This window comes from Baudoinia panamericana, assembly GCF_000338955.1.
Source record: "Baudoinia panamericana UAMH 10762 unplaced genomic scaffold BAUCOscaffold_2, whole genome shotgun sequence".
Lineage (NCBI taxonomy): Eukaryota > Fungi > Ascomycota > Dothideomycetes > Mycosphaerellales > Teratosphaeriaceae > Baudoinia > Baudoinia panamericana.
In genome coordinates, this window is record NW_006911258.1 from 791,463 (window position 1) to 815,131 (window position 23,669).

General features: G+C 54.4%; 10 protein-coding genes across 10 annotated transcripts; 5 read left to right on the plus strand and 5 right to left on the minus strand.

The window, feature by feature from the left end:
* Positions 1–67: 67 nt before the first annotated feature.
* On the plus strand, positions 68–1,771 carry BAUCODRAFT_119354 (uncharacterized protein; the record flags this gene model as incomplete). The annotated part of the gene is made up of 3 exons (XM_007675139.1): positions 68–1,543; positions 1,604–1,735; positions 1,766–1,771. The coding sequence occupies 3 exons, from the start codon at positions 68–70 to the stop codon at positions 1,769–1,771; spliced, it is 1,614 nt and encodes a 537-aa protein (XP_007673329.1).
* On the minus strand, positions 1,713–3,848 carry BAUCODRAFT_350618 (uncharacterized protein). Its single transcript, XM_007675140.1, has 2 exons — positions 3,688–3,848; positions 1,713–3,612 (listed from the first exon to the last, which is right to left on the minus strand). Exons 1-2 carry the CDS (start codon positions 3,757–3,759, stop codon positions 1,837–1,839), a joined length of 1,848 nt encoding a protein of 615 aa, XP_007673330.1. The 5' UTR covers positions 3,760–3,848; the 3' UTR covers positions 1,713–1,836.
* Positions 3,849–4,728: 880 nt separating this feature from the next.
* On the minus strand, positions 4,729–6,107 carry BAUCODRAFT_30183 (uncharacterized protein). Its single transcript, XM_007674772.1, has 4 exons — positions 5,743–6,107; positions 5,655–5,689; positions 5,297–5,591; positions 4,729–5,238 (listed from the first exon to the last, which is right to left on the minus strand). Exons 1-4 carry the CDS (start codon positions 5,941–5,943, stop codon positions 4,813–4,815), a joined length of 957 nt encoding a protein of 318 aa, XP_007672962.1. The 5' UTR covers positions 5,944–6,107; the 3' UTR covers positions 4,729–4,812.
* Positions 6,108–6,454: 347 nt separating this feature from the next.
* Positions 6,455–7,436, minus strand: BAUCODRAFT_30186 (uncharacterized protein; the record flags this gene model as incomplete). The annotated part of the gene is made up of 2 exons (XM_007674773.1): positions 7,213–7,436; positions 6,455–7,040 (listed from the first exon to the last, which is right to left on the minus strand). Coding segments are annotated over exons 1-2 (427 nt in total), but the record flags the coding sequence as incomplete, so codon positions are not given.
* A 3,119-nt stretch (positions 7,437–10,555) lies between these two features.
* Positions 10,556–12,387, plus strand: BAUCODRAFT_30189 (uncharacterized protein). Its single transcript, XM_007674774.1, has 2 exons — positions 10,556–10,625; positions 10,758–12,387. Exons 1-2 carry the CDS (start codon positions 10,585–10,587, stop codon positions 12,274–12,276), a joined length of 1,560 nt encoding a protein of 519 aa, XP_007672964.1. The 5' UTR covers positions 10,556–10,584; the 3' UTR covers positions 12,277–12,387.
* Positions 12,388–12,971: 584 nt separating this feature from the next.
* Positions 12,972–16,775, plus strand: BAUCODRAFT_119358 (uncharacterized protein; the record flags this gene model as incomplete). The annotated part of the gene is made up of 3 exons (XM_007675141.1): positions 12,972–13,789; positions 13,874–16,014; positions 16,114–16,775. 3 exons carry the CDS (start codon positions 12,972–12,974, stop codon positions 16,773–16,775), a joined length of 3,621 nt encoding a protein of 1,206 aa, XP_007673331.1.
* A 295-nt stretch (positions 16,776–17,070) lies between these two features.
* Positions 17,071–17,981, plus strand: BAUCODRAFT_30192 (uncharacterized protein). Its single transcript, XM_007674775.1, has 2 exons — positions 17,071–17,500; positions 17,557–17,981. Exons 1-2 carry the CDS (start codon positions 17,242–17,244, stop codon positions 17,904–17,906), a joined length of 609 nt encoding a protein of 202 aa, XP_007672965.1. The 5' UTR covers positions 17,071–17,241; the 3' UTR covers positions 17,907–17,981.
* Positions 17,982–18,016: 35 nt separating this feature from the next.
* BAUCODRAFT_128531 (uncharacterized protein) lies at positions 18,017–19,330 on the plus strand (the record flags this gene model as incomplete). Its single annotated transcript, XM_007675142.1, has 2 exons — positions 18,017–18,672; positions 18,713–19,330. Exons 1-2 carry the CDS (start codon positions 18,394–18,396, stop codon positions 19,328–19,330), a joined length of 897 nt encoding a protein of 298 aa, XP_007673332.1. The 5' UTR covers positions 18,017–18,393.
* Positions 19,331–19,501: 171 nt separating this feature from the next.
* On the minus strand, positions 19,502–21,217 carry BAUCODRAFT_119360 (uncharacterized protein; the record flags this gene model as incomplete). The annotated part of the gene is made up of 1 exon (XM_007675143.1): positions 19,502–21,217. The coding sequence occupies one exon, from the start codon at positions 21,215–21,217 to the stop codon at positions 19,502–19,504; it is 1,716 nt and encodes a 571-aa protein (XP_007673333.1).
* A 483-nt stretch (positions 21,218–21,700) lies between these two features.
* Positions 21,701–23,008, minus strand: BAUCODRAFT_30196 (uncharacterized protein). The gene is made up of 3 exons (XM_007674776.1): positions 22,737–23,008; positions 22,038–22,680; positions 21,701–21,931 (listed from the first exon to the last, which is right to left on the minus strand). The coding sequence occupies exons 1-2, from the start codon at positions 22,776–22,778 to the stop codon at positions 22,099–22,101; spliced, it is 624 nt and encodes a 207-aa protein (XP_007672966.1). The 5' UTR covers positions 22,779–23,008; the 3' UTR covers positions 21,701–21,931; positions 22,038–22,098.
* Positions 23,009–23,669: the final 661 nt, after the last annotated feature.

Genomic DNA, 23,669 nt, shown 5'->3' on the forward strand with positions numbered 1-23,669 from the left:
GAATGATATGTAATATTATCGAATAAGCCAACCCCTTGTTCATCTCATCATCGAAAGGGCCTGCAATATGTCCGAAGAACTTGATGCTGTCATTGTGGGAGCGGGCTTTGCTGGCATCAACCAATTGCATGCCCTTCGCGCCATTGGTCTGAGATGCCTGGTCATCGACCAGAACGACGATGTAGGAGGAACATGGTACTCAAACCTATATCCTGGAGCCATGTCCGATACTGAAAGCTACGTCTACCGCTTCTCCTGGGACAAGGAGGACCTCATGCAATATCCTTTCAAGGAACACTACGTTAAGCAACCTGAAGTGCTTGCCTACCTCCAACATGTGGTCGAACGACACGATCTGCGGAAGCACATGCGGTTCAACACCCAAATGCTATCGGCGAATTGGAACGATTCAATTGGCGCATGGCAGCTTACTGTTACTGGTGACAGGGTGCTAACGGCAAAGTATCTAATCACTGGATTAGGTCTGCTATCAGCTGTCAATTCACCGGACTTTCCAGGCTTAGAGACATTCCAAGGTGACGTTCATCACACCGCTAAATGGCCGAAAAACTACAATATTGACGGTAAGAGGGTTGGTGTGATCGGATGCGGCTCGACCGGAGTCCAGGTCATCACCGAGATTGGGCGGAAAGTGAAGACGTTGACCTGCTTCCAACGCCACCCGCAGTACAGCGTCCCGTCAGGTGATCGGAAAGTCACACCAGAGTATCGTCAGTGGATCAACGATAATTGGGACGCCATATTCGACCAGGTAAGGAATTCGATCACGGGGTTCGGGTTCAAAGAGAGCACCACCTCCTACCACGACGTCAGTGCCGAAGATCGTGAGCGCATCTTCGAGGAGAACTGGCAGAAAGGTAACGGCTTCCGCTTCATGTTCGGGACGTTCAACGACATCACCATTGACCTTGAAGCCAACGAAGGAGCTTGTGACTTCATACGGCGAAAAATTGATCAGATAGTCGAGGATCCGGAGAAGGCACGCAAGCTGAAGCCTCACGACGTGTATGCGCGCCGACCGCTTTGCGACGGCAACGCCTCCAACGGCCAGAAGTACTTCGAGCAATTCAACAGACCAAATGTGGATATCGTCGACCTGAAAGAGACGCCCATCGCAGGAATTGAGCCGGCAGGCGTCCGAACTTCCGATGGTAGACTGCACGCACTGGATCTGCTCATCTTCGCCACTGGTTTTGACGCGGTCGAAGGCAACTATACGCGCATCGCAATCCACGGCCGGTCTGGGAGGTCGCTGAAGGATGCTTGGGATGAGACCGGGCCGACCAGCTACCTCGGTGTCAGCATGCCCGGGTTTCCCAACCTGTTCATGATCAATGCACCCAAAGGCGCCTTCACGAACCAGCCGCCGGCGATCGAGGCGCAGGTTGAGTTCATCACCGGTCTGATAGAGCGAGCAGAGCAGGCGAACGCGCAGATCGTTGAGCCCACGGATGAGGCGGAGAGGGAGTACTCGAAGCTTTGTGAAGACTTGGCTGCGAAGAGTCTGTTCTGGAAAGCGGAGGTGAGTTTGCGTATGGGCGAACAATCTAATCTAGTTGTGTGCTGACATGGTCTTTCGCAGGACAATTGGATCTTCGGAGCCAACATACCAGGCAAGAAGCGTTGCCTAAGATTCTTTTTTGGCGGCCTGCAAATGTACAGGGAGAAATTAGTGGAATGCAGGGATCAAGGGTACGCTGGCTTCAAGCCGCTGGTGCCGCTTGAAAGTACGCATACTGCAAAGTTGTAAGCAAAGAAGGCTGGAGGTTAGTGATGTCAAGCGCTACGCTATGCGACAAGACTCTATGTGCAGTGTCATAATTCTTCCGTTTGGAAGATAAAAGGTTCATCTCCTTCATCAGTATCCGCTGGTATTGCGGGTAGTATCCTAGCCTCCTCAGCTATACTTTGCGTACTTAGCCGCGAACGCACGGGCGGCGCATACGCGTGAGCTCGTGACGATGGGCTTGACGACGTAGAAAGACCGGGAACATTGCTAAGCCGGCGACTTGGCGGTGTCGTAGAGCTGAGCACAAGAGAAGATTCCATCTCCTCGGATAGCTGACTGGACGTATCTCGTAGATGGCTGAAGCGAGACAAGTCCACAGCGTGCCGAGGCTGCGGTTTGGTAAGGTTTGCGTCCTTAACGGCGCTCGACTCGACAAGGCGGATGAAGTCAGCTATGTCATCTTCGTCACTCTTAGTGCCGGAAGCTGCTTGGTCGGATGACGAGCCTTTTGCCGAGCTCCCACCGCTTTCCTTGGTTTTGTCCGGCTGAGAAGTGGATGACGATCGCTTAGTTCTGCCGGCGAATGCACTTGTGTAACGGGGCAGCGGCGCTCTTGGACTTGACGATCCTGATGAGGCGATAGCCGTCTCGTTAGGTAGCGAGTGCGGTGGGACGCGGAGTGCTTGCTGGGGCAAGGTTTGTATGGACGACGGTTTGCGTGAGTGAGTCGGAATGCGTCCAATGTCTTTCAGCTGGTCCTGTTCCTCCTTGACAGCTTCTGTGAACACCTCTGAAGAACGGGCGTGGCGATACATGTCAGAGGAGCTACCCAACGAGCCCGCCTTGAATGGCGACTTGAAATTTGCAGGACTGGGCGTCCAGCGTGTGTCCGCGTCCGCTTCCACATCATCCTCGGATTGCCGCTGCCTTAACACTGTGACCGGCGACTCCCGCTTTCCGGTAGCGTGGAATGTGTTGAGACTGCCATATGCGCCCAACAGTGCTCGCGGTTGGCGTGGTGCCGTGCGAGAAGATGTGTCAATGTCGCGCTTGGGTGTCCTGGCTCCAGGCAGCGAGCGTCCGGCTTGTTGTAGCATCGTTGGCATACCCTCGTCGGTATGCAAGAAACGTGAACTTAGCAATGCCTCCGAGGATGCGATGTCGAAATGTTGGCAATCCGAGCGATAATCGACGCTGATATGCAGTGGCCCGGCCGGAGTCCGCAACGGAGTGAAGTTACCAGTGGTGTAAGCATCGTGAGTTTCTGTGTCTTCAATAGTGTCGTTCGCTCCCTGAGATGAGACACCATAGCTGATTGGGCGAGTGTATGCTTCATCGCGAGGAACGAGAAGAGGGAAAGGCTCGCCCTTGCCATCGCCTGCCAAGCCCTGCCTAATCCGCCATTTTAGCCTCAGGCCACCATTATTCGCCCCGTGACGTCCAAGTCGACGGTAAAGCTTCCATGCCGGCAGGAAGCGTAGGTACGTATATAACGATCGAAACAGCACCACACCTTTTTTGTAAACATTTGGAAGCGGGTCGTTAGCTTCTGCAGAAGTTACAGAATCTTGGTCGCGGAGCTCGACCCTCCACCGCTCGAGGAGTACTTCCATGCTCTTGCCGCCAGCCTTAGTTATGCGTGAACTTGGACTTGCACTTGAAGATGCAGACAAGGCGTCGGATATGTCCCATCTCCTACCAGTTCCATCAACGGCGACAACAACCTGGTTGGGATTGATGTTGACCGTATCAAGGTACACATCGATGACTAATGCTGGTGGCTTTCTGTCTGGTAAGTCGGGCCGTTTCCAGTCCTGTAGATCGCGCAGAAGCACCTCAGTATCATCTATGATGATGTTAAACTGCGCAACGAGTTAGCAACATCCTTATCGTGGCAGGAGACTGCTTCGAAGCGATCGAAGAGGAGCGCTGCTTACCCAGCGATCCTGTTTGATCTTGCCGTCTCCGGTTTCCCATTGCGGCAAGCTAGACCTAGCGGAGGATATCATCAATGCTGCTTTGGTGTGGAAATGCTGTAGCCTTGATCAGCATTACGGGGCTCGCCCTCGGAAGTGTAGAGGATATGTCTCAGCATACCTGAATGATCTGATTGAGCTTGGTACTCTCCCTATCTGGCTGCGCGCCAGCTGCTGTGCCTCCCTGTGTCTGTGAACGTGGAGGCTGCTCGCTAATGCCACCCCCGCCAGCCATCTGGGCCCCTGCCTTCTCCGTATAAGACGCCAAATCTACGCTTGATCTTGTCCTCTGCGGCGGTGCTTCTCTCGGGTTGTTCGTTCGCTCCGGGTTGGTTGTAAGATTGTTGGCAGCAGATGCACTGCGCGGCGCTGAGCGTACGTGCTGGTGCATATTGCTTGAAGTGCTTGTGCATTGATGTGCGATCCAGTACCTTTGCTTGCAGGCAATCGTTTCCGTGTGACTCTAAGCACTGCGGCTACGACGGTATGGTGGACGGTGTGAAGCGCATCTCGGTGCGATCCATCCTTAGTGACAGCGTCTACTACCTAAGGATATCGAACTATCCAGGTGGTGTGGTGAAGGGACGAGTGAAGCGTGAGACAGCACCGCAGGTGACTCGTAAAGCGCCGGCTAGCCCATGACACAAAGGAAACACATCAGGCACCGCTTGCTGTGTCGGAGGTGAGGCAGCCCTAGTAGCTTGAATTACGGACCGCTCGCGGTGGGGAGGCAGCGATAAGGACGTCGAATCGAGGCAATCACGTTGTAGACAATGGCACAACGTTGCTCTATCATGTATCTCTCGGCAGAGAACCGATCAATCGTGTTATGTGATGATGGAGAGCAGGCAAGAGTGTCGTGTGCGCCGGTGAGAGCTGCTGACTCGACCCTAATGACACCACGGTGCCCAGCGTTAGGCTAGCCACTAGCGCTGTCCCGCAGTCGGATGGAGCTCACAATCCGGCTGTTCCGACTCAAACTCGTCTTCCTACGACTTACATGGAGACTACCTTGTCACGCTCAAGATACATGTGCTACGAATACTGACGTCGTAGCGGAGTACGGTAACGTTCTTCCTATCTGCTTTACAGCTTCTCCTTGTTCGCCTCGAAAGACTGCTTCAGACTCAGTATTTCATTCTTCGGGATCCCCAGCTCCTCCACGGGTACAAAATCCGCATGGTACCCTTTCGCCCAATCTGTCTCCATCGAGTTCCACTTGAATTGATCCGCAATCTCCTGTCCGTGGATACCGAAGATACCTGCAGCGTTCTTTTCCGAGATGCTGATGTACTCCGCACGCTTGCCAGAAACCTCGGTCCAAGTCTTGAGCACGTCCGCCATCGTTACCTTTTCGACCGGCGTACAAATCACCTTCGCCGGCGTCGAAATCTGCGGCTTCTCCAGGATGTATTTGACAGTTAGACCGACGTTATTCTCAACATCGCTGACCCACATGACGGTGTCGGCAGGGCAGGCTTGAAGCCAGACGTGGCCGCCGTAGGTATGGGGCTGCGCAGAGAATCAGTAACAAGCACTGAAGCGAACAAGTGCGTAGTGTTCGACTCACAATTTCCACGGGTCGAAGCATCGTCCAGAGATTGCTGCTGAAGAAACCCATCCACAGGAACGTTGTCTTCTTCATCAGCTCCGGCATGCTTTTCTTCATCTCATCGACCGCATGGTCCTTGTAATCTGTATGGGCGCAGAAGGCTTTGCCGTCGGTCACTTTCTCGCCCGCGGGCAAGCTGTGCAGGATGAAATGTTCGAGTCCTTCTGTATGTTGTGCAGCGGTAGCAATATTGAGCATTTGCTGGTACTCCTTTTCGCCAGCTCCCTTCTGACCGAGCTGTAGGATATAATCCCTAATCAGTAGCGCTTAATGTTAGTACAGCCCTATTCTAGGGTCACATTGCGGTGCGACTGACCAGAACTGCGTGAGGCCGAAGACTGCATTGGCACCCTGCGGACCATCAGCGGTGGTACACGAAGATGCGAAACGCTTTGCAACCTTACCTTGAAAGCCTTGGTCAGAGATGCAACGTCGTCGAAGTCCGCCGACTCCAGCTCGGCCCCTTCGGCTGCAAGCGCTTTCGCCGCGGCGCCCTGTTGGTTCCGCGTGATGGCGCGCACCTTCCACCCTTCTTTGAGCATGCGGCGCGCGATCGAACCTCCTACTTGCCCGGTTGCACCGCAGACCACGATGAGCTTGCCCATTTTTAACGCGAGATGGGTGGGTAAAAGAGAAAAGATGTTGTGATCGAAGAGAGTGAGACTGTGGGTGAATCAGTTACCTTTATACCTTTGTACAGTTGGCGTCGATCTGATGCACGAGCGAGTTCATGAACTGTCAGCCGGCTCAAGCCTCCTAGCTGGGATTGCTTCGTGAATCTCATTTCCAATCTTTATTGGTTGTCAAGCTAGAGAAGCTTCAACATTGACCAGATTGGTACTCAGGGCTTGCTTCGCTAACATCGGCGCCCAGAATGGCCGAAGCTGACGCGACGTGTGGTAAGTACCAAGGAGTCACGCGTCGTGTTAGGGTTGTGAGAGATCGTAGAGCAGTCGGTCTATATATCTGGCCGCTCGGAAGCGGATCTGCGACTTTCCGGGATCAGGTATTCCGGGCCAAGGCTTCTGATGCGCTGGTGCTTACATGTACAGATGGTGCGATCAACGGCAAGACGGTGTTGTGAACAGTAGTCAAGCAGGGCCAGTCTGGGGTTGAGTGGAGAACGTACACCAGTCTACCAATCCTACCCCTACCGCATGACCGACCTGTCACGGCTCAGACAGTTAGTCCAGTAAGGAAACCTCAATTATTACAGTGGCATGTTTCTCCTAGGAGGAAGATACTGCATCTGAAATGTGCTATGACTTTGTCGAGGAGCGAACTCGGCTACAATGCTCCAGGATACAGACTGTGCCTGGGAGCTCCCGCGAGGATGCCGTCGGACATTGGATGTCCAATAGTCCCAAGTTATCCTTGTCGTGACCAAGAAGCTGTAACGCTCCTCCCTTCAGCTAACCCACAGATTCTGTACCACCGTATTGTCCGGTCCGGATCCTTCTGCGCTCCTCCTATTTTATTGTGCTCTTTCGGCCCGTAGACTTACCCATCAACCTCATCTTGTTCTGTAGATCTATCCCACCTCTCTGGTGATGGCTCGTAGTGAATTTTCTGGTCGCTGTGGATGGTTCGGCGGCGAGGGGAATGTAGGTATGCGCTGCGTGCGGAGGAGCTGCGTCGTACTCGGCACCAAGGTCGAGAGGATTGCTCAGAGACCGCCAGTGTCCTTCGCTCTCATGGCTACCTTTCGTGAATGTCTCGTTAGAAGGTTGTCCATCCAATCGATTTTAGCTCGGCAGGGAGAGGGTGCAGATGTGCAGTCAAGCGAGCAGGTGAGAACACATTCGTGTTCACAAGCGCGGCCGGGCAGAGACGCGTGGACAGTATCCATATCCATCTTCTTTCCAGTCGCCCACCTTCTTTTGTAATGCGTCGTAAGACGTGTCGAATCGCCGAGGAGTGCGAGCTCGCTTCAGCACGCGTGGTGCACATACTCGAAGCGGCTATATTGCCATGGCAAACATGATGCTTTACTATCGTCCTGTTTCGAGGTACCATGACAAGGAACCATCCACGCATACACCGTGACAGGAAGACAAACGCGCACAACTCCATTACGACCGCAGCCTCCACTCATTCCACTCACACCCACGCGATGGCACAAACAGCAGACAATGATACTAACCTTCTCCAGCACCCAGCAAATGCTGAGGCGACTGATGAAAGAGTGATATTGAACCAGCAAAAATTGCGCCGGCGAAGCCCCCGTAGGAGATTCGAGCCCAAGCCTCAAGCGCGGTGCAATGCAAGAGGTCCGAACTGAAGCAAGCTATTCGTGAGCAGCCGCTTCCCAACAAGGTCTGTGAAAGGTATTAGCTTGATGTTCAAACTTATAGGGGGGTTTGGGGACTACGTTCAAGTATGGAGAAAGGAGCTCTGGTTTGGCAAAGGGGAACGATCACTCATTATGTTTCCAGACGGCGCTAAAGACACGCAGCGGCGAGTAATGTAAAGCAACCGAGTGAACCGAGTTGACTCAAGGGGTCGTCGGCGGTGAGTGAGTGGAAGCGTGTGAGTGAGCGGGCGTGTGAGCGTGAGCGGGTGTGTGAGCGTGAGCATAAGCGAGTTCCGAACGATTCTAGTTGGCCTGCAATCAAACAATGTCCTCGAATGGCCGAAAGTGCTTCGACTGAGCAAGTAATCAGTTGTTGGAAACGATTGCGTATCGCTATGACAGCGTTGACGGTTCTCTTGTGATCACGTTCTCAGGCTCTATACTTGCATTGTTCATAAAGACAACTGCTCCGGTCGCAGTCGCCAACGCACCAACATAATTTCGATACGAATCATCCCACCGGTTCCATCGATTCGATATCGCATCGGTTGGGAGCGTACTAGGGTATCAGACACGGACTATGCTGCGCGAGGTCGGAGGCCGTTCGCTGTCCGTTTCGTGCACAGCATCTACGCCGACAGCATGCTGCCGCCGCGCTGTCACATAGAAAGAGTCGACCCTAAGCAGTCGACCGGATTTGGTGGTATATGTCGGACACAACATCGAAGACGTGCTTGATCAAAGTCATGGATGAATCCGCCCTAGCGCTGCATCGTCCTGTCGTCTCCACGTCACCCTGCATCCATCACCGACCCATGAGCTTCCTGCCACCCATGTTCTCGCCGCATTGGACGTAAGCCGTAGATAAGCCAGGCGATCATGCCTATATCCTCGTCCATCACCGCGCCGTATGATTAGACCCTCACATCTCCCGCCAGAGATGTCTTGGCTGTCACCCAAACGTAGGCGCACAACAGGTAACCTGAAATCCATACCAAATGCGCAAACCACCGTCGAAGCCACAGCCTCGGCGTCAGACAATGGCTCTCCGCGAGTGCGCACGCCTAGAGCGGAGCGGCCACCGACTACACCAACGCCTCGACCAGTGAGCCAGCCGGCGCTCACAAGTCCCCTCTCTTCGAGTCCGGAAGGCAACCTCTTTTACGCGTATGCACGGAGGGTATATTCGCCACGTGCGCATCCCTTCATGGTGACGGTATGCTGACTGTTCGAAATCTGGTGACAGAGCGACGACTTGCAATCGCGCTTCTTGCTTACTTTCGCCAACGCCAGCATTGCCAACGAATGGTGGCATCTACTGCAAGCACACTTTCCAGACTCAACCCGACCGGGTCCACAGCTCTTCAGTTTCCGGGAGCCCGAAATCCTCACCAAAGCATGGAAACATGCTGCATTTGCGCATCTCAAGACGAAATGGATGTACATCAGCTTCTCCGACACGAAGGAGAATGGTCTCGGAGGCGCAGCGCAGGGCATCATACCAGTGCAAGATGCTAATGGCAACATGCTCGGCGGAGGCGCACCCGCAAGTCCTGAGTTGAGTGGAGTGGTCGGGCAGGTGAGAAGGGAGGTGAAAGTCGTGCGCAATGAAATATCCAAGATGGAGGAGTACTTTGAGAAGATGATGGAGGCGGTGGAGAGGAATACAAATCAAGTTGCTGCCCTGGCGCAGAAACAAGCACAACCGTCTGCGCCGAAAGACATTCCCAACGGCGGATACTTCGACCCAGGCGAGCTGTCGTCCCACCTTAGCCGCATCAACGAGCTGTTAGCGAGTAACTCTGAACATGTGGAGAGGATGGCGAAGAGGCAATCCGACAACGATCAGAAGTTGGATGCTTCCTTGCAAGCACTCGCCAGCCGACAGAAGAATGATTATTTAGACATGTCGCAATTGTCGTCGCACCTCGATCGCATCCAGTCGCTGATGGAGCAGGCTGCGAGTGAGCGGCAAGACAGCGCGAAGGATCTTGCAGAGTACCACGCGCGACCGCAGATTGATTTCTCACCGCTGACGGAAAGGCTGGAAAGCGTGCGAAACGTACTTGAGCGTGGACAACCTCAGATCGACATCTCACCGCTGAATGAGAGGCTGGAGCAAGTGCAGCGAGCAATTCAACAAGAACAGCAGACGCGCCCTCAGATTGATTTCTCGCCACTAACGGACAGGCTGGAGAAGGTGCACAACATACTCGAACAAGGACAACAGACGCGAACGCCAATTGATCTGTCGCCGCTGCATGAGAGACTCGAAGGGGTGCAGAGAGCTATCGAACAGGAACAGTATTCGCGCCCCCAACTGGACATCTCACCACTAGCGGAGAGGCTGGAGAGAGTGCAGCAAGCCATTGAGCGAGAACAGCAAACGCGCCCTCAAATCGACTTCACACCGCTAGCGGAAAGACTGGAGCGAGTGCAGGAAGCAGTCGAGCAGAATTCGGCACTGATCAAAGAACTACTGGAAGAAGGTACTGGTGCCGAGTCGAAGCCCAGCACGCCATTTTGGGGCAAGGAGGCGCCGGTACAACAATCGGTCGATCTTTCGCCGTTGGCTGAGCATCTGCAGAAGATACATGCCGCGATTGAGCAGCAGTCGGCGCACATGCAGGCTTTGGTTGGTTTCGCGAGCGAAGGTGAGGATAGCGGGACTGCTGGTAACAGTGCAGAGAGAGGCGGCGACACTGGAGAGAAGAGCTTGGCGCCTTTGGGAGAGCACTTGGAGCAGATATACAACGCGATTGAAGAAGGGAACAGGCATGCCAGAAGCCAGCCGACGCTCGATCTGAAGCCGCTGCTTCAAGCACAGAAGGAAGTGCAGGCTGCGCTGGATTTGCGACCGTTGCTTGACGCGCAGCGAGAGCTGAAGAGTGCGGTGGTCGAGAACGGCAAGCTGGACTTGCAGCCATTGGTCGAAGCGCAGAGAGAAACTCGCATGGCTGTTGAGAAGAGTGGGCGGCTCGACTTGCAACCTCTGGTTGACGCGCAGAACGCGACGAGGGCCGCAATAGAAGCAAGTGGGAAATTTGACCTGCAGCCTCTTCTTGACGCACAGAAAGAGTTGAAGGCTGCCGTAGTTGACCATGGGAGGCTGGACCTAAAACCTTTGATTGACGCGCAGAATGATACCAAGTTGGCTATTGAGAAAAGTGGACGGCTAGACCTGCAGCCTCTCATTGATGCGCAGAACGACACCAAGGCGGCTATTGAGAAGACTGGACGCCTGGATATGCAGCCTTTGATTGACGCACAACATGCTACACGAGTTGCCGTGGAAGGCAATGGAAAGCTCGATTTGCAGCCTTTGATCGATTCTCAAAGAGATCTGAAGGCTGCGCTGGTCGACCGCAGTAACGTTGACTTGCAGCCTCTGGTCGACGCGCAGAAGGAGACAAGGGCGGCAATTGAGGGTGGACGGATCGACTTACAACCTCTGCTCGAAGCGCAGCACGCTACCAGGGCTGCCGTAGAGAGCAACGGGAAGCTTGACCTGCAGCCCTTGATCGACGCTCACCGAGACATGAGGGCAGCTATAGAGAAGAGTAGCAAGATAGATCTGACACCACTGCTGAACAAGATGGAGCAGTTTACTGAAGTTTCAGAGCATGTCAAGTCAACGAGCACAACTTCGAAGGACACGAACACGCTCCTGAAGCAGCTTCTTGCAGGCCAGGAAAAACTGCGGGATGCTGTACTGGACGACGGCAAACAGCCGGAATTTTTGCCGATCACGGATAAGCTCAATGGCGTCAACGAGCATCTGGAGTCGCTTCGCGAATGGGCTGAATATGATTCTGAAGCGCTTAAAGAGCTTGTTGATGCACAGAAGGGCACTCGCGCCGCGGTAGAAGCAGGCAGCAACGTGGCTCTCGACCCGCTAGCCGGAAAGTTCGATGCACTTGAAGGCCATCTGAGAGCGTTGGTGCAGTGCTCCAAGGACCACGAAGCGTCGTTACAGCATCTCATCGAAACGCACAAAAGCGCACCGGGACCGTCTGTAGATCTCGACCCACTAGCGGAACACCTGGAAGCTATCCGGACCGCTACTGAAAACAGTGGTGAGCAGATCCGCTCCCTTGTCGAAGTGCAGCAAACCACTCCGCAGACATCGACGGACATCGACTTCACGCCACTGACCGATCGTCTCAACCGCATCCACGCCACTTTAGAACAACAAGCTGAGCGACAGAACCAACCGCCGAGCTTCGGCGACCCGAAGTTCTTGATGTCGGCATTGACTTCTCACCTCAGTAAGATCCAAGCCGTCACCGAATCTAATGCTCTGCACGTTAAATCGATGCGTGAGAAGCAGAGCGCCACGGCAGAGCGCATGCAGGTCTCTGTGGCTTCTACGTCTGACGCCATTGCGCAGTTGGCACAACATCACCAACGAGTCCAACAAACCACCGATGCCAGGCTCGAGGCTGTCACCGCGCAAGTCAGGGAGATGATGTCGGGTCAGAGGGAAATGGTAGAAGTCATGAGAGATCTGGCTAAGAGCATCACGGCGCAGAACAAGGGCTCTTGTGATCATGTCGTTATTCCTCCGCCGAGAAAGGTTGGTCGTAGGGTTGTGGGCTTCGTATACGATGCGAAGGACGATGGAGAAAAGTGGAAGGGACTGTAAAAGTGGTATGGTTGGGTCGGACATGATATGAGATCAACGTATGACCATGTTACTCAACGAAGAATATACCGCAACTGTTGGGAAGAGCCTTTCAAGATTTCACTGTTCATATGCTTGTTGACCAATAGTATGGTCTGCACTCCCAGTTCTCTCCCCCAAAACCAAGTACCCAGCGGGTCGGTACCTGCGCCTCTGTGCATTAGCCCGGCAGGTTAACAGCGCGTGCCGGATGGCAGGCCTCCACGGTGCGGAGCCTAATTTTAGTGTACATGAGGGGCCTCTTTCTGTCGACGCGCAGAACGGGAGAGTGAAGTTGAAGTGCGCGCATGTCTCAACAATCTTATCGTAGAGTCAAGCTTGGCCCAAGTGTGCCATATGTCTCACTCTCGTATACGGCACTGCTATCGATGACGATGGTGCCAGGTAAACTTGTTACAGCAACCAAGTAATGAGGCTCTGTCACCATGCACGGTTAAGGAGCCTTCAGCTGACCCTGAGGACGCCTTAACGACCCGACCGTGAGATCTGCGCAAACCGGTCGTTTCCTGGCCAAGTGGGCGCGGCGAAGCGGTCGCACGACGTCGACGCCGTACAAGGCCAAGCCTTACCATTGCTTGTGCGCTCAGCGGCGATCAGCATTACTGCATGACTCCACCCTATCCGCGAGCTCTCCATCGGCTTGAAACGCCACAAACATGCCTGTTTCAACGTTCTCCTCAGGCAACGCGGAGATACGAAGTGGGCATGGCGCAATGATCGCGAGATGGAACAGTACGAGGGAGAGGATACAGGAGGATGAGCGGAAGATGAGCGTCAGCGAGATCAATGAGATGGATGGCTCGGGGCTGCACAACCAGCCTGACTGGCCGCTGAGGAACTTGCCTGAGCGGAGTGTCAGCCCTGAGCCGGTACAGCGTGGTGATGTTGACGAAGCGGCGGTTGTGCGGAGAGGTAAGGATGTTATGAGCTCTAGTCCTGATCCTGGCTGGAAGGACGGCGAGGTTAGTGACCTTGACGAAGACGACCTCGAGGTGGGGGATGCGCGAGCAGAACCAACGCTCGGCCCGGATGCGAGACGGCAACTACAAGCTCACTTGACTGCACCACTCAAGTATCAGGCTGCAGCGTCTCCGGTAGGCTTGGACAGAGAAAGACCGCCGCATGCTTTGTTGGGTGGCGCAACGCACTCAGCACTAGGAAAAGGAAAGGTCCGCTCCCTGCAGCCAACACCAGCAACACCGCCGGATGTGTCACCATTCTTGCAACAGAGCTGGCAATCACCTCCCACACAATCAGCGCACTCCAACGGCCATCACTTATTCGAGGAAGCCGCACACGGTGCGGATCCATTTGTCCAACCTTGGGCACATCAGACCACAGCAGACGATGGCGACGATGAGGAAGACGAAGAGGATGATGAATTCGAAGATGAGGCCCGCGATATGGCAACTCCCATAGCACTAGCAGAGACTACATCACCACAAACGCTCAGCCCAGCCATTGCAAGCCCTTCGTCACCGCAGAGTAACGGCACTCCCGCAATCAATGGGCACGGACATCGAAGCTCCGTTGCGAAAGGCCCACTACCTCCTCGCAGTTCATCACGCTTGTCGACACACCAGACCACACAGATACCCAGTCACAAGGATAGAGTGCGGTATAGCTGGCAGTCACTTCAAGACGACGAGCCTAACAGGCCGCGAATTCACATCATCAAGCTGGTGTCAGAAGTGGCGACAGCATCGGCAGGCTTTCCAGGCGGAGAAGCATTTGGCTTCAGTATCTCACCGGGAGGTAGGCGGATAGCAGCGTACAACAGCGCGCGGTTGTATGTCTTACAGACTGCGGCTCTGCCTGTTGGCATCAGCCAGGACTACGCGCTCAAGCGGCGGCCGCTTGCGGTCGAGATCGTCGACGAGGGCAATGCCATGGCGATACTCGCAGATGAGCACACGATCAACATCTACGACCTCGGCCATCAGCGCCTGAGACGGACGAAGACAATCAAGACAGACTTTCCGACCAACTGCATCGCGCTTGCGCCTACTGGAGGTCTCCTAGCAGCGGCTTATGAGGGCGGCGTGGAGATCTTCAGCTTAGACCCGGGTGCCCTGCCTACGGATCGAAGAGCGGTACGCAGCCAGAAGATGGATCGCTTAACCTTCTCGGAAGACGGGTCGACTCTGCTCGGAACGACTACGCGTATCAACGTTAGCTCCACGGTTGTGGTGTCTGTGCCAGTCTTTCCAGCTGCGCCTAACGGCATCCCGACACACGAGGAGCTCAGAGAGGCATGGTGTGCGGACCTGCTACATCCCGAGAATATCCGCAATAGCAGCCACGCGATGTTCATGCGCGAAAACCGTCAGAACTGCAACGACCGCGTGTTCGCCTGGAACGGCTTGGCAGACACCTTCGGCATCCTCAACATTGGCGATATGCAGTATGGCAACATCGACTTTCCGGTTGTGATTTCGCCTCCTCTCTCTACTTGCGGTGGTCTCGGCGCAGCCATACACAGCTGTCCAGCCATTGATGAGTATGGTGATACCATCGCAATGATCGTCAATGACCGCACAATCCGACTGTACATTGTGCCGCACAAAGTCGGAGACGATGAGACTACGGTTGAGGCGCACTCCATCGATCACGAGCTGGATGAAGGCTACGGCTGTCCGTTCAGTGAGGCCCGTTGGGTGTACAGTACGGCGAACTTGCCTGCACCACGCATGCATCAGAACGGAGTACAAGGCAGGCTTATCGTCACTAGCCCCGGCGGTGTGGTGGAGCAAGAAATGGGCGAGGAAATGGTTGACGATATTGAAGGTGGCCGCATCATTCTGTTTGATTTTGATCCGCAGTTTGCAGGTCAGCCAGGTCAGACCTTCAGTCTGACGCTTGGCAAGAGCCAACCCCAGATGCTCGAAGAGGAACAGGTAGACGTCGCAGATGCTGTCGCGCTGGTGAGGCGTCGCACGGTCAACCAAACTAAGAGCGGCGGACTGAGTCAGAGGCCTGTCACCCTAGGCAGGGCAGCAACGACCTTTGGCGGTGGCAACAGGGTGCCAATGCGCAGTCCAAGTTCTGGTTTTACGTCGCGTGGCTCGAACCGCAATAGTCTACTTAGCATCGGGTCCGTGCAGTCGGAGGCGTCGAGGTCGCTGCCACATCTAGCGGAGGGCAACGAAAACGGCGAGGTCTTCGAGGAGCCATATGCGCAGAATGCACCCAGAAGCCGCGCGAGCATGCAACGTGCAGCATCGAATGCGCAGCGTCATCGCTACCAGACGCTGGAGGAGCGCAATCAAGAGCGCGTCAGTGTCGACTCGAGCGGTAACTTTCTGCCGTTGCCGGAGTATACTGAAGAACCGAACGCGCCTCTACCCAGTCGTTTCAGAGCTATGGCTGGCCTAGACGCCCCTCTGCAGGCCCCGTCTAAGCCATCGATCGTCACGAGTGCGAACGGCAGCACACCGAGTTCGGCATCGACTTTGCCACTCACTGCGCCGGCGGCTATTGCAGAGAACTTCAGCGCGGAAGAAGCTTTCAGAACGGCGGCAGCCACGTATGCGGTGGCTTCGCAGCGTCGTCAAGATGCAATTCCTGCGACAATGCGGAATCCTAGCGCCACCATGCCAGCGAGGAGCGAGACGTTTAACTCTATCAACTCGATGCCTCGCTCATTGCAAAGAGCCTACAGCAACGCGATCTCACCACTCGGCAGTGGTCCAGCACCGAGTCTGATTGGGGAGTGGGAGAATGTGAGTCCAGTCAATGGGTCCGGGTTTCAGCAAAATTGGCCAGGTCATCTAGCGAACGGCTCTCACTCTAGTTCAGCGGCAGTGCCAGAGAACGTACCATGGGATGCGATCATGCCGGCCGTGCCTCGTCCGCCTCCGCCATCGACTCCGTTCAGTCGCGCCCAGCATGCCTCTGGCAACCCCTACCGCTACTCTACCTCTCTCCTCAACCCACCGGGTCATGGTCCCATTCCCAACCGGGCACCGAGCACGTCATCTTCCATGGCTACATCAAGCATAAGTCCCTCTCCTCCGCCAGGTTCAGCTGGTGGTGTAAGCACTGCACGACGCTTGCCGCCACATATGGAGGCTTTCCGAACAGCCGCGGCGTCAGCATCCCTCTTCCCTCCTACGCAGTCAGCCGACCACGTGCCACTCCGAGCACCGCCTGAGAAGGTAGGCTCGGTGGCTCATCCAATCACGGCCTGGCATCCTCCGGCTGCTAGTGCAACCGGCCTGCAACCACCCGGGAGTGCTCGTGGGCATAGCAGGAAGAGCAGCCTCTCCAACAAGACAGCATTTGCGAGCACGGATCGGGCGAAGAAGCTAGGCTTTTTCAAGCGCAAGAAGTCGATGAACCTAATGCCCGGCGGTTATCCGGACGATCAGATGAACGGGGGCGGCAACGAGAGTCTGTTGGAAACGAAGAGTATGGCCACCTGGAGGAGTCGAGGAGATGGCAAGTGCATCGTTATGTAATCTAACACGAAGATACGGAGAACTTGTAAAGAAGGATACTCGGAGCGTTGTAGCGACAGGTGTTTAGGGTTATTGAATGGGTTATTGTTCTTGCTTACGATACCCATATGATGGCAGAGTTGCCTGCTTGGTACAGCTGGCAGAGGACAAGAGACTAAAAGTCGTGTCCTGGGCTCGAACTATGGTAGCCAACTCAAATAATGTTCAAACCGTCATTTCTGTGAATGGAGACTCCTTTAAGTGGCCCATCTAATCTCGTGTGGAATCGAAGTGAAGCTCACAGTTGGTACGGTGGCGGAGGCTCTATGTATGACATCAGTGTGTTTTGTCGACAACCTCACCAACTCAGACGGCCCAAACCATCTTACAGCACCATCCCTCTACTTCCTTAGATTCAATACTTCCCAAACTGAAGCCAATCACCCAAGTCTTCCTGCTCTTAGTTGGCATCCTCGGCGCCTTCACCATGACTTCAATCTTCCAGCGACTGACACGACCCTTCACCTCGACAACGATGCGCTTCGCCCCCGAACAATCAGCGCAAAGCATGAACCTTCCCGAGGGCGCACAAAAGGCCACACTGGCAGCAGGGTGCTTCTGGGGCATCGAGCACATGTACCGCAAAGACTTCGGCAGCAAGGGACTGCTTGACGCCAGAGTTGGATATATTGGTGGCAACGTCGACAACCCAACCTACAGATCTGTGTGTAGCGGCAGGACAGGACGTAAGTTTGCGCATTGTCCTAAAGGTTAGACTGGGCGCTGATTACCTGTACAATAGACGCCGAAGCATGCCAAATCGTCTTCGACCCGAACCAACTATCCTACCGCACCATCATTGAATACTTCTACAAGATGCACGACCCGACAACACTGAATCGACAGGGCCCGGACACTGGCTCTCAGTATCGATCAGGCATTTTCTACCACGATGAGGAGCAGAAGCAGATCGCCGAAGATGTGACGAAGAAGGCGAACGAGCAATGGTGGAAGGGCGGCATCAAGACTGAGATTCTGCCGGCCGGTCAGTGGTGGGACGCTGAGACATACCATCAGCTATATCTGGACAAGAACCCGGGTGGCTATGAGTGTCCTAGTCATTACCTGAGGAAGTTCCCAGACCTACAATAAGTTCGTTTGTAGACCAATTAATCACCGTTAAAAGTACTTGAGCAGAGTCAAAACACATTAGCTCATGTTCACGGCTTCACAAACCCTTTGCACATGCGACTGATGTTGTTGTATGCGATAATGACGAGTTCGATAGTAGGTGGAGCGACAGTCTAAGACGTCTCAAAGATTGATCTACCGACACAGCATTGGCTAAAGGTGTTCACATTATAAGATGGGCAGCCAACAGCCTGTTGCCTGTCGTCCAGCACCACCAAACATCGAACACCCACCGGAGGGCTAACGGTTACAATAGATAGAAATTCCCGACCGATCTTCCACACTACCCACACTCTGCCACTCATCGTGGGTAAACATCTTCCCAATAGGAACTCAGCAACATGGACCAGTCATGTCCGGCGCCGACTTGCCGTTTACGGTTGGTATGACATAAGGACAAGGTGGGCGCCATGGGTCTAATCCCAGCCTGAGCCTGAGAAGGCAAGCCATGCTTCAGAGTCTGCACCTCGAAACCTTACAGACCTCTCGCGGGAACACCGGCTTAGACCGCAGCGACTACCAAGCCAATGACAACGTGGTGTCACCGTTGGAGATACCCGCCTCGCGCGAGAGAGCCTTTGCCATGCTTCGTGCCACTGGCGCGCCATCTCGGACTCTGTCCGGACCACGCCACGCACACATTGGGGTGGAAATGGGTGATGATGGCGAGGAGTACAAATTGGTTGAGTGTGCGCACGATCCTGACGAACTTTTCAACTCGCCGTCAGTACGTTTCCAGAGAAAGGTGAAATCGGAGGCAACTGAAGGCGCTGCGGATCTGGAATGAGTGGATGCCGACCTGGCAATCATCGGTCCGCAGCTGCTATAACCCTGCCGGGCTTTACACCGCAATGCACCTTTTCGGTGAGATGTCCTTCTTCGGTACGCTCGGTCCAGACAAAGTTGAGATCGAGTTAGACGCCGACTTGTGCGCCAGAACAGGTGATGCGATCGGATTGTGCACACCAACGGTCCGAAAGCGGGACAGTGTCGTGAAGCGCATAGCCTTGATCGAGATCGACCACAACGATTATCACAGCGCGACTGGCAATGAGGATTATCGATCATTGCTGCTTAGTGACCTGATACACGAAGCTCTTCATGCCTTCAGGTCCTTGTACGCATGCAATGGCACCAACTGCGCCTCCTCTGAGTGCAAGCAAAAGCAGAGGGAGACCGTAGGATGTAGTGCGCACGGCAAAGCCTGGCTCGAGATGGCGGATGCCATCAGAGTGGTCTCGCGTGATCGTATGAGCTTCAGGCCAGGACTGGACTTCTGTCGATCGAACGCCCGCGAATACAGCTTGTCCGGGGTAGTGCCCGATTCTGCGCAGTTTGGACGAATCTCCTCTCCGGCTCACGCTGCGGCAGATCCTGCCTTATGACGATGTCGTAGTGTTGCGCAATCGGCCCGACGCAGTGAGGAGTACTGGACGCCAGTTGCGCAGCTCGCCATTAAGACATGGTTGATCGACCGGCACTCTGATGTGCTTGGCATCTTACACCTGCGAAGATACTCTGGCACTGGCACTAGTGGTGCAGCCTTGTTCATACTTTCAAGGCCTCGTCTCCTCGTTGTTCTTCAGCGCTGGCTCGCTGCCCATTAATTCATACCTCTGCGCTTCGCTACCTGGCGCCTCCGCGAGGAGCTTGCTTTCATGCCCAACAGGCGGTGATGGCATCTCATGCATGCCGGCCCTGCCTCTGAATCTGCCCATATCGCCTTCAATCTCAGCACCAATCAGCGGGGTTGCCAGCTCGCTGGTTTGTCCTTTCGCAGCGTTGCCCGGAGCTTCAGAGAACGCATTCTCGGACGGCAACTCGGAGCCGCGGTGTGCATCATCCTTCTTGTCGGGCGAATACTCTTCGGACTTATCAGGTTCTTCCGGATCGGCAGTAGGTACGGGCTGGTGCTTGCGCTTGTTGCGGCGTATCACGAACCATATCGCCCACGCGATCAACGCAATGCCGGCAATTGCAGCAATCACAATGCCAGCTATTGCGCCGGCACTCACACCTTTCGACGTTCGCGTTGAGGTCTGCGTGCCTGAGGTGTTGTTGCCGACAGGCTTCTCGATCGCAACGAGATGCTTCGTCAATACATTGTCATACGCGGTTTGCGCAACAGTGAAGTTGTAGCGCTCGAAGTCAGCAATGAGGTACGCTTCCTGAAGGAAGGTTCGGCCAAACGTGTATTGCGAGGAATTTGCAGCTCGCCGAATTGGGAAGTAATGTGTTGCGTTCGTGTAGTATGGATAGCTTGCTTGCATGTCGAATGCCGAGTACGGAAGCTCGATGTTCTGCGTGTACGTAGTTCCTGAATAAGTAGCATTGCTAAGGAAGAAGGTCACTGTTGGATTCAGCTGTAGCATCTTGCTTCGCATCGTACTGTTGATCAGGTACAGGTCGGTGTTGTTATCGTACGTCAAGCCAAAGCTCCTGACAAACTGTCTGATCGCGTCGTCCGGTAACCATATGTGTGGAAGCGTGGAATCAATGAAGAACCATTTGGGAGTTGGTAGCAAATTGATTGCAGAGCCCGCAAGCGTGTCTTGACCAATGATCTTCTGAATTGCTACTTGGAGAGGCCGCGAGTTGTCTGAATCCATGTCAAAAGTAATGTTTGTCGCTTCAAACCTGTTCGTGTCATAGCCGCCCAACGTCAATGACGCCGGCCCTTGATCGCCGCGATAGTGTGCGCCTGCCGTGTAGCCCCACGATAAACTCGGGATCTTGTTACTGCTCACGAGGTTGCTCATATAGTTGGGAATAGGGTCATTGAACGAGGTGAAGTTGATGGATTTTGGACCCAATCCAAAAACACCAAGCCAGAAATCCAAATCTGGCACGCTTGCTGCGACCTGCTTGCTCTGCGTTAACGTCGAGCTCGTGTCATTGAGGGTAACAGTGTCGAAGCCCCAAAGACCATTGCCGGTATAGCCCAGCTCGGCTACTTGCGCGTCCAGAGTGTAGGCACCGATCAGAGTCCAACTACTGCTAAGTTTGCTGCTGAAACCTGAACTGTTCGTACCATTAACGGGCAATGTACCACGCAGAAAGCCACAGTATCCAGGGTTGGATGGATCGGCCACTTGACAGCCTTGAGGATCTGGTAGCCACGTCTCTTGTCCTGCTGTTGAAGGCAGGATGCGGAATTGTTGTGGAGGCGTGCCGACATTGACCACGAAGGTGTTCCAAAGTCCATCGTTACCGTCCCAGTAGCTTGACGGTTGCCATGCAATGGGCGCCGCAACGGTCGTGGTGTTCGCCATAGCCGCCACCGCCTTGCTTCCTACTGTTCTACCAGCCTTCTCCTGCTAGATCACCTGTCCGGATCAGACCGTAAGGACCCAATGACGGTCTGTGATCGCACTACGTTGCCTTTACTGGTGGGCGTATGGATACTGCTGGCGAAGGAAGCGCCCTCTCACTTGGCTACTGCATGGTCGTCGGGTGAAATAGCGACTCAACGAGCGGATAAGATGGAGGACGTGGAAACTGCAAGCTTACCTGCGCGTACTACAATCAGCCTTGGCGATTGCGATAGGAATGGTCGGGGCTGAACGCCTCAGCCTAACGGCACGTGGTGTGAGGAACAAGGCTCGTTAAGGATCTGGATCCTTTACCGAGCGCGGCCCGGTTAAGGCTACTTCGTAAATGCAGGGGCCGCACTCTAGCGGGTCGAGGCTGAAAGAGCCATCGGCCTTCCACTCGTTCTCCATTCACATTGACCGATGAGTGCATATAACGCCGATGGACTGGGGAAGGCTGTAGGAAGCTACAAGTACATTTTCGTATGTTACACGCGGACAACCTTTGCCGCCTTTCACCACAGGCTTGCAGCACGGTGCCCGCTGGTCATTAATCATGTCCTCGTGTATATCGATGATAGCCGCAATCGGTACATTTGTCGAGATGCCTTCTCGTGCTCGGCCACGTGCTTGGGTCACCTGATGGTAGTATGGCACCCTGGTAGCCTAAGTTGCCTGGCAGGCTGGGATCAGCAACGATACATTCTGCCAACATTCGCTCAAGCACATGCTGCTGTAGCGGAGATGAGGTGGTACCAGGTGATCGTTGCGATGCACTTACCACGGTTGCATAGAAACGGTTGGAGTCCTTCGGTCGTTCTGCGTGTGGAGGCAACGAGCCCTCAGTACAACCAGTCTCCGTAAGACCCCGGACAATTCTCGAAGCCCGGTGGCTCCTTGTTCTTTACGCACCTGACGAAGCGCAGCAAGCCATCGACGGTGAGGCGGTCGGGGCTGCTGGCATGAATCTCATCCAGCACGCGTTGGAGACCTTCCGGAGCGTGCTTCATGACGCCCTCAAACCCCAGGTGTGGCGGTACACCGTCTGCCGTCTCCACTGGCTTCGACCACGTGAAGGTGAACTTGAAGGAGAGCTGTGGCTGCTCGGCGGAGACTGTCAGGTGGACTCTGAAGTTCTGGCTCACGATGCTGAGACTGCGGAGGCGGGCCACGTTGTCATCTCCGATAGCTGTGATCCACTTCTCGTAGATGTTAAGCGGCGTCCATCTGGGCGGGTAGTTGTCGTGCTTCCAGCCTCTAAGGTCGAAGAGGAACTTGTTCTTGCTGTAGAAGACATCGAGGCACTCTTTGCGCACTTGGCGCGACGTTTTGCTCAGTGCTGGTTGCTCTACGCTGAAGGGTGTGACTCCAGGGAATGTTTGAGCGACGTCGATCCAGGCAACCCCCGGGAACAGTCGATACACCTGAAGGTTGGTGGCTTAGCTACTGCAGGACCATGGTGGTGGAATGTGCGCAGTACCTTGTCGCGGACTTCTTGCGGGAGTTTGTTGAGACCCGCCATTTTCGACGTTGTCGTACAGCATGCACAACGTCGAAGTTATCCAGAAAGACTGGAGCTTGCATGTATTGAGTGGGGAAGTCCAAGCTTCCGTGTTTCATTGTGTCAGTCAGGCAGGCACGAATGACAACAAGCAACGCGTTCCCAACTAGACAGGTAGCAGCAATGTTTTACAACGGATGTACCTACCGTTTATCAAAGCAAGCAACGAAGGATGCAAAGTTGGGGTTTCCTTCACTGAAGTTTCCATTCGGAGTCAGATCAAGAACGCATGGCGAGCGTAGACCGTGCTGCCGACATGAGAAGCAGTGCAGGGACCATGCTTGATCAAGGTCCGAATGGGTAAGCATATGTAGTTTGTATCTCTTACAGCGAGGCTTCGGTCTCTGCGGGACATTGCTTGCATAATATGCATACAATCGTGACCAAGCAACTCCCCATCACAAACAGTGACAGCGTTCCAAGAACATTGGTACGCAAGCGCCCACGTACCGCAATGGAAGTGGCTGCTGTCCCGCAAATTAGGCGGCAAAATGTTTGGATCAACTGCTACAATATCAATTCAATGCTCGGTCGCCTCAGCTCATAGTACGGCGCCGACGAGATGCTGATATGGCAGCTACAACATCGAAGCCTTAGGAGATATGCAAGATTCCTCGGGCTTAACTTAGGTACAAACTACTATACCGGAGATGGTATGGTGAACAGCAGTTCTCATTTTGCGAGATCGCAACCAGATCCTGGAACCGGTGCGCATATCTCACCAAGCGTACGTTAGGAGTACACTGCTGTGGCGGCTTTCACGTATCAAAGACGGATTAGCGGTGCGGGATTTGTGCAGCACACTTCTGATCGTATTGTGCATATCCCACAAGCATTGAGCTGTGATACGCT